Source organism: Olea europaea, unplaced genomic scaffold (genome assembly GCF_002742605.1).
Source record: "Olea europaea var. sylvestris unplaced genomic scaffold, O_europaea_v1 scaffold1800, whole genome shotgun sequence".
Lineage (NCBI taxonomy): Eukaryota > Viridiplantae > Streptophyta > Magnoliopsida > Lamiales > Oleaceae > Olea > Olea europaea.
In genome coordinates, this window is record NW_019235743.1 from 49,529 (window position 1) to 58,454 (window position 8,926).

At 33.4% G+C, this 8,926-nt stretch overlaps 2 protein-coding genes and 1 long non-coding RNA gene across 3 annotated transcripts in view; all 3 read right to left on the minus strand.

Annotated features, from left to right (window-relative positions):
* Positions 1 to 938, minus strand: part of LOC111378315 — a 6,386-nt gene extending 5,448 nt beyond the window's left edge. The window contains exons 1-3 of the long non-coding RNA XR_002699842.1: positions 797 to 938; positions 620 to 679; positions 181 to 238 (exon numbers count right to left, since the gene is read on the minus strand). This is a non-coding gene — a long non-coding RNA (uncharacterized LOC111378315). The remainder of the gene's footprint in view (positions 1 to 180; positions 239 to 619; positions 680 to 796) is intronic.
* Positions 1 to 1,456, minus strand: part of LOC111378314 (heavy metal-associated isoprenylated plant protein 39-like) — a 7,651-nt gene extending 6,195 nt beyond the window's left edge. Inside the window, exon 1 of the mRNA XM_023001485.1 lies at positions 1,213 to 1,456. Within this exon, the coding sequence (XP_022857253.1) occupies positions 1,213 to 1,235 (23 nt within the window). The 5' untranslated portion in view covers positions 1,236 to 1,456. The remainder of the gene's footprint in view (positions 1 to 1,212) is intronic.
* A 4,269-nt stretch (positions 1,457 to 5,725) lies between these two features.
* On the minus strand, positions 5,726 to 8,588 carry LOC111378313 (heavy metal-associated isoprenylated plant protein 39-like). The gene is made up of 3 exons (XM_023001484.1): positions 8,371 to 8,588; positions 7,866 to 7,941; positions 5,726 to 6,472 (listed from the first exon to the last, which is right to left on the minus strand). Exons 1-3 carry the CDS (start codon positions 8,374 to 8,376, stop codon positions 6,069 to 6,071), a joined length of 486 nt encoding a protein of 161 aa, XP_022857252.1. The 5' UTR covers positions 8,377 to 8,588; the 3' UTR covers positions 5,726 to 6,068.
* Between the last annotated feature and the right edge of the window lie 338 nt (positions 8,589 to 8,926).

Below are 8,926 nucleotides of genomic sequence, written 5' to 3' on the forward strand. Positions count from 1 at the left end.
ATTTATATTCATATAACATGCTAGTCAAATGATTTAATTAAACTGAATTTAACTTTAAAAGCAATTGTTAATAAAATCCAATTTATTCTAAAAATCATGCTATAATGTCAACTTTATACAATAAATAACTTTAAAATGTAATGAAGACTTATTTATGAAAAATAAGTTTTATCCACTCACAAGGTATGAGCTACAAGCTAGATAGGCTGATAGACGTTTCCAATCGCCTCGCTACCTCCTGAAATACGATAATGATAACCAATTTATCCACTATCGAATCGAGAAACCTTAAAATCTAATAATAGAACATAATTTAAATGCTCTTGGTACTTAAATAAGTTCTCAAATTTTCCTTTATTAGTTGGAGCTAATTACACTTTATAATTCCTTGGTTAATCACTAATTGATCAACATAACCATCATTTCAAATTTAAAACTAATTTAAATCTCCAATCTAATTAAACTAGTAACCACAATTCCACCCACATAATATACCTTTGTTCCATAAAATCAATTCCCAAATGACATACTTCATTTACCTAATCACTTCACAATTAATTAATTAAAATCCCCCAAATTCGGATTCTAGGGTTTTCCCAAAAATTTCACATCTTCATACCTTGCTGAAAATTTGAAATGAATAATCCCCACACTTGAGCTCCAATTCGTGCAAATATCCCTAAAATTCGACATATTATTCAACAAGTTAAAACCCTAAAAATTTTAACATAATTCATACTTTATCACCTAAAACAAATGGAAAAAATTTAGCCCAACTTGAAGATATCAACTTTACCTCCTTTCCTTTTCTTTTTCCTTTTCTTCTCCCTTCTTCTTTTCTTTTTTCCCTTCTTCTTTCCTCTTTTTCTCTTCTTCTCTCGGTCTCTGCCTCCTCCCGTAAATTCACTGTGTGTGTGTGTGTGTGAAATAATAGAAAATGGGTCAAAGGTTTGAATTTATTTGTCCACAATCCCATAATTGCAAATTAAGTCCCTTAACTTCACTTTTTAGTAACCTTTAATCCTTAAACTTCCAAAAGTATATATATATAAATTCCAAACTTTTAAATATATCCAATTTAACCTTTATATTTCGCCAATTGCAAAAATAACCCAAATAAAATATTTAATTTCATTTTAGTCCTTGATTGACTTTGACTTTGACTAGTCAATATTTGAATTTTTGACTATAAAATTTGGATTGTCACAGATGGGGTCGACTGTTCCGACCACCATGAGTTTCTTGCTCTTCAAATCTATTGCGATTTCATCAATTCCTACAAAAAGGGCACAAAAATGTCGGAGTAAAAGCTGTAGTACCGTTTTATTTATTTCACATACTCCTTTTGTTCACTTATGTCCATCAAGTGTGATAATGCAAATCGAGCAATAAAAGCAACATTTCTTTATAAGAATTTACATGGGAGTCAATTATAATTCCATAGAAATAAAGAAATTTAATGAAGTCTTAAAATCTGTACATAATGCACCAAGAAACACCCCCATATTGTTGTAAATCTATAATGAATTGTTGTTTTGAATCATTGAAATATTGTATTATATCGGCACGAAGAGTGTTTCGACTTACTTAACGTACCTTGGTTGCAAATATTATTTCACGTAGGAGACGAAGTATTGTTTGTTGACAATAGCCAGAGGCAACTTATAGACGGCAAAAAATTTCACTATTTCGATTCGAGCTTTCTCATCCAAATACACCCATGTGGATAGGGATGAAGTTGTATAACCAGCACCTGAACTGTCAAATTGTAATTGTGTTTGACCAGATGGAAGAAGTCTATGTCTGGCCGCACATGCTTTGTAGTGGCGGTTGAGATGGGTAGTACAAATTCCTTTTTACCATGTCAATCTTTATTAGCAGTATAAATACTGTCTTAGATTCTGCCAGGCCATTGATTACTTTTTCCATTAAAATCAACTTAAAGTGATTCCAGCATTTTGCTTTTTTTTTTTCTCTTTTCACTTTTCCCTAGCATCTGGGATGTTTAATTCGGGCTCTTCGTCCTCATATTCCGCTTTAGGAACGTTAATATCATCCAAATCAATTGAATTGTGACTTCCATGACCGTGAATGTGATCATCGTCAGATATGGATATGTCATTTAGATAGACAAATTCATTCTGAAATTGACTTTGTGGTATCCTAGACGATTTTCCATGTGGCCCACATCCCGTATCGAACAAACTCTCAACAAATGAGCGATGATCCATTTGTTTGATTGATTGTGATGAAATCCAAATATAATTAGTAAACATATAAATGTACTGAAAAACAAGAATTGGACGAAATTTCAATAAATATAGTGAGAAATGAAAATTTGATTAATTGAAATTGAAATTAAATAAACTGTAAAAAAAATGATCAATATTTTATATTTTGTACAAGAGAGTTGAAACTTGAAACTTCAAAACTAATAAATAGAGAATTGAGAAATGAGAATTGAGATAGAAAAATATTAAGGTTCATAGGAGGTATTTATAAAAGTGGGGGAAGAAAGCAAAAAAAATCAGTTTCGATGACCCTTTGGTCACTATTTTAGACAAAAGTTACCAAAGCAGTCACTTTTTAAAAAAAAAGTGACCGTTTTGGTCACTTTATCACACAAGCCAGGCTTGTGGTTCGTTAAGTGACGAGCCACGAGCAACTCACCTCTCGCTCGGCTCGCCCAACGTCCATACCCGCGCTCGGGCTCGCATTTTTACAAGCCTGAGCCACTTACGAGCCCCGTTTTGACGAGTCGAGTGGACGAGTCAATGAGCCGCTCGGCCCAATTGCCATCTCTACCCCTACTATTAGCTTATAGGATAATAATGAAAAACAAAATCAACATACATATATACACCCACTAAAAAATAAAAAATAATCCACTTTCAATGGTGTGTTTGAACCCCATTATTTGGCATTATAATGAGATGAATAATTTTTTTTTTTAAATGAGTGGTTGAAATTTTTTTGATTTACGTGTAATATTATTTTATTGAAAATTATGTGGCTAAAAGTAAGAGAGAGAAAATTTTAATTTAATTTAATGAAAAATGATGGGGCTCAAACGGGTTAGTTGGGGATCTCAGGAGAGAGATCAAGATAAAGTGTTCATAAAAGTAAAATTTCTTAGAGTGACCTAAGAAATTGTTAGATGAACCATAACAACTTCCAAGAGACCCTAAATTACACGTGATTGTATACATATATCCATGTATACCATGCCATTCCATGTGATGAAAAGCCATTATTGAGTTGTGAGGTTGAAGCATATGCATCCGTTCACGAATTCAAAGTTTATCCAAAAGAAGTTAAGGAAGCGTGATGCATTCTGATAGCATGGATTTACATAGAAAGTATTATATACATGGCCAATATGATACTAATAATATCATTTTATTCATATGTTATCAATGAGCTTTACATTTCTACCAAGAAAATGTGTCATATATTAATCGTTTTAGATTAATAAAAATATACAGCCCAATTTTTAAAGGATTCAGAGCACTGTCCCGTCAAGGTAGAAGTTACGGATTCGAGCCCCATCAGTCTTGACGATTCAAAAAAGACATCAATATTTCTCTTTTTTCTATAAAAAGGGGAGATGGAGCATAATTTCATTCCCATCGTCAAATTAAAAATTCATTGATCAATGATGGCTATTTTGTTAGACAACGTGAAAAGTCTTTCATAGTATTCTAGAAAAGTAAAATACTAGTTTTTACGATAGCTACTGTCAATTATTTTTTCTTGTCAGGAAAAGAAAAACGAGATAGTATTTCTAATTAGTTATCTTCTCAATTGGCTAATTTATATCGAGCTTGCGTGAGACGATTGATATAGCCTAGGTTTGTCTCTTTTCTTTTGTATGTACCAAATTACAAGTGAATCTTGTGTCGTTTTCTCTATTTTTGATGTGATAAGAGAGTGTTGTTTTCTACGATCAACTTGATTGACCGTCCCGGTTCCTTTTTTGGGGTCTCTTATTAAAGTCGTTTGCTTTGTCATGGCCAACTAGACCGACCATTGGTTTTGTCCTAATCAAAAAATAAATAGATCACTTAAATTCACAACTGTATAATCGATTGATTTAGAGCTCCAAATGTCATTAGAGAAAGTGAAATAAAAGTTTTTATATTATTTGTATTGAGGATTAAGTTTAAATATATAAATGTATTTACTTTTTAAATGCCAAAAATATGTATTCTTTTTGAAAATTTAAATTTCCCATCAATGTTGATATCAAATAATTTCAGAACATGCGAAGGTCTTGAACCTAAATCTTGCTAGGAGCCCTTTCTGAAATAATGTTGCTATTTGCACATAGAAATAAAAATGATATATAAGCGGTTATTGAAAATGACGTGGAGAGAAAAAATTGATCGTGTTTTCAATTGATAAATTGTAAAGTGCCATGTGGATATTAAGTTATCCATTATATAAACATTGATATACATGTCGCAAGGTCCGTAGATTTTTTATGATGTAAAGGTGACATTATGCCAGCATTAAGTAAAGGGACTTCCAAATTTTGGATTATCAACTGCAAAATTTAATTGCCAACAACAATTATGTGTCTTTTTAATTTCATATCCTTATTTCACCAACTACAATTTATGTTTAGTAAAGTTTAAATTATAATTTAGACTGATCAAACCCATTTTTATCCACATTATAGTCTATGAACCCACAACTTATTTATTTTTTATCCACATTGTGAGACTCGGAGCTTAAATTATAATTAAAACAAGTACAAATATCAACTATAAACAAAATTTTGTAAAGAGAGTAAGAATTTGCAACCATGCATTAAAATCACGCAAAGTGACCAGAAAATTATCCAACACTATGATAAACAAAATTTTAACTTTTCTTTTCTCTTTAATATCATATAGTAAAATACAAGTTCGTCACGTCACTGAAGTATATGTTGGATATTGGTTAAATAAATCGAGAATTGAAAAATCGATTAAAGTTCGTATCGACTTCGATCAAATACTCAAAAGCTCGACTCAATCCGTTTAAGTAAAATTGTTTACCACTTCGCCGCTTCGGAGCGCACAAACAGGGATCGACCTGCCCGGTCAGGTCGCGGAGGTCGAGGGGGCAGCGCCCCTCGTGGGTGGTCGGGGGCAACGCCCCCGAAAGAGAATTTTGATTTCTCTGCATGTATTGAAGGGTATATTTGGCATTTCGAAAACCAATATCGGATGAATGAGAAATAAAGAAAAATGACGAAAATCAGTGAATAGACACCTTTTCATAAAGGTGCATTGTTTGGAAAAGGTGCATGGTTTGGCCTCAACCATTTCGTCCACACCCTTTTATGGTCTATAAATAGGACCCTTTGGGTGTCCTATTCCACACAATTTGATATGCAAAACGTCTCTCATCCTCTCTTCTGTCCAAAATCAAAATCATTTCATTTATTTTGATTTTCCTTCATTTCATCCTTGGAGTACATAAGCCTAAATTTGGTTCGTTGTACTTGTGTTTTGGAGTGCTACAAACACAAGTGTAACCGTTGTATCTTGGAAGTCGATTGCCGAAATCCGTAAGCACCATTGCGGGACAAATTCGATTTAAGGACAAAGAGTCCAACTCTTGCCTCGACTTTGTCACCATCATTATACTTATTTCGGCGTCACTATTCACAAAAATCTCCAACAGTATATGCTGATCAACATCTAAACAAACAATTCAACAAGAACAAACATCTAAATGGCTTGAAAAGCAATTTGTCCTATTCATAATCAATCAATAAACCATAAGCATGCCCTCAGATTTTGTCTTCATCAGGAAAACTACGTGCACAATGCAACTTTCCAGCAAAGCTTCCAACCATATATTAATGCAACCACTCATACATACACAAGGTGACTTGTACATGAAAATGATGGCAAATAGTTTATTGACTGCTTTATATATCACAAAATCTTAAAATATTATCGTAGTATCATTGTCTGTAAGCAGAGTTTGACTGTCTAGAACGGTCTCAGGTTTGCGTCGATTCCATTGAATTCCAAAGCCAATGGGAAAAAAAATAGGTTAAGTTTCCAACCGGCTTAGCATATGATGCATGCGTTTGGATTTTCATCCATGCTGTGATGTGGATGGTAATATGTTTGCATGGAAGGATAATAAGGCCGATATGGCATTACCATGCCTACCATCGGTTCAGGGTCGGGCTTCTTCTCCTCTTCCTTCTTACCCTCCTCTTTCTTCGTTTCTTCTTTTTTTCCCTCTTCTTTCTTCGATTCTTCCTTAGTTTCTTCCTTTTTCGGCTCCTCTTTCTTGGATTCTTCTTTTTTTGGCTCCTCTTTTTTCTCGGGTTCCTTTGCTGGCCCTACTGATATTATGTTGGCTGGCCAGTTCTTCTTCCGCAGTTTGCTCACGACACTGACGGGGTCGACTGTTCCGACCACCATGAGTTTCTTGCTCTTCAAATCTATTGCGATTTCATCAATTCCTACAAAAAGGGCACAAAAATGTCAAAGTAAAAGCTGTAGTACCGTTTTATTTATTTCACATACTCCTTTTGTTCACTTATGTCCATCAAATGTGATAATGCAAATCGAGCAATAAAAGCAACATTTCTTTATAAAAATTTACATGGGAGTCAATTATAATTCCATAGAAATAAAGAAATTTAATGAAGGCTTAAAATCTGTACATAATGCACCAAGAAACACCACAACAGCAGAGATTTCAACAAGAGGAATTCGATAGCCAATTTCACGAGATGATCAGTGAAATCATTTACTAACAAGGACTTCAATTTCTTCGCAGTAGGAGGTTAGATTAACCGAAGTTTTTTCTTCAGTTTTGGGGTGTATTATTATCGAATTTATTAATTTTACATATTAACTAGACAGGACGTGATTCATGAGTTCACTGGGCATCTCAATCCAAACCCGTCCCTGTTTAAGTATGGTACAATCCTTCTTTAAATTAAAAATCAAATTCGAGCAAAGAACCAACTAGATCAATGGCCTAATTTCATGTGTTCAGCTTGGTTTCGCAGTTGCCCTGTTCCACATTGCATCCATTCTTGCAAATATCAAAGGGTATGAAACTCGGGAAGGCCTAGAAGTTGAAGTTGCACCACAACCGTACCTGTAGCATCAAGTGTTTTTTAATACAGGACGAAACCCAGGAACTGGTCCAGTTATAGCCTAAAACCGGATATTAAAAATTTAAAAACCTGGATGGGATAGGTCCTCATTCATTTAATCTGATACCAAACGATAATGACAATGGAACACAACTAACTTCATTAATTTCAGGATGCGTTACAAACATCTTCTTCTATTTCCATGGTAACCATAGGAAACAGCTGTGACCGTACATGAACTCCAACCACAGACCATAATAAGAAGAAACCGTTTTCTTTTAACTTAAAGTTACCATTTTATATGTTTACCATAGTGCAAGAGCAAAAGTAATGCCTACAGCAAGTTAATTCGAAAACGATCCATTCATCACTAGGATTAATGTTAGTAGACAATTTTACATCTCGCAGTATAGCATAGTCTCATGCTATTCGCAATTCTCGTCTTTGGCTCTCCTTATTGATCAATCGTTCATCATCTAGACACATGTGATACTCTATATACTTGAATTACTCAATGCCTGTATACATAACACATAGATACATACATATTCATTAACAACAATCGTATACAAACATATGTACGCGTATTAACATACACGCACGCAGACAAGATTATATGTATGTATTCTAACCAACAAACATATGAACAGAATTATGTGTAATCAGTAAAAATCAACTTTTGCAATAACAGAGTAGATATTTGAACTGAATCTGAAAATTAAAAGATTTCTATAGCTTGGCATCATACCAGAGAGAACAGTTACTGTCTTCAAGGCCCTTCGCTTATCTTCTACATCCTGCAACTCCAAATTCAATACAAATTTCTGCAAAACAATCAAGAAATTGTGAGAATTCAAGAAAATTATATTACTCAGAACCAAACATTCTTCTCAATATTCAAGTAAAGGATGTTAAAAATAAGCACTTAAGACAAGGAAAAGAGCGATATTCATAACAACACAAGGATCAATCTGAAAAGCCTTCTTTTTTCTTTTTCTTTTTCTTTTTCATTCTATTTTGAGTAAAGAAATCATTTGGAAAACATCAGACCCCTACAAAGAGAACCACACAAATGGACCTACCAAAAGATTAAATTTTAGAAGGAATCAAATAAACTAAAGAAATCATGATCTTGGATTCAAAGTATTGTTTAGATTCTAAAGAAAAATAAATATTTTTAATAAGCTAAACCAGTAAAATTGAACCCATAAAGAATCAGAACAAAAAAAGGAAAGAATTCCAATAATTAATACCTTCATTTCTCTGTTTTTGTTTGTAAAAATTCAACTTCTCCCTGAAAATGCAGCTGCTGATAAAGAAAATAAAGTATTAGTGTGTATGTGTGTGTGAGAGAGAGAGAGAGAGAGAGAGAGAGGGAACTGAATTATGGGTAACTGAAAGAGAGGGGGAGAGAGATAGGGGTATGAGTAAAAAGCCAAAGTGTTTTCCCACTCTATATAGATTATTATTGTGTGATAATTTTATAATATAGAGAGAATGAGAATCAATGTACGGTTTCTCTTGGAAAAATGTGCCATTAGCATAACAATTCAACAATTGAGGACACCGGGGAATAGGAAAGCCAACCATTTTGTGTGTATATATTATATATTATCGTTATGCAAAATATTCTTACTTTTCGTTTTAATCATCCAAAATGTTCATATTTTTTACTTTTTTGCATTTTCACCTTTTATGCCACCTTTTATTGTGTAAAATGTTATTTCCATCCAAAAGTTTTGTTAAGTGAATCATAAACACTATTCTTATCCATAGGAAAGGTATTCTCGTCTTTCCACAATTATCTCA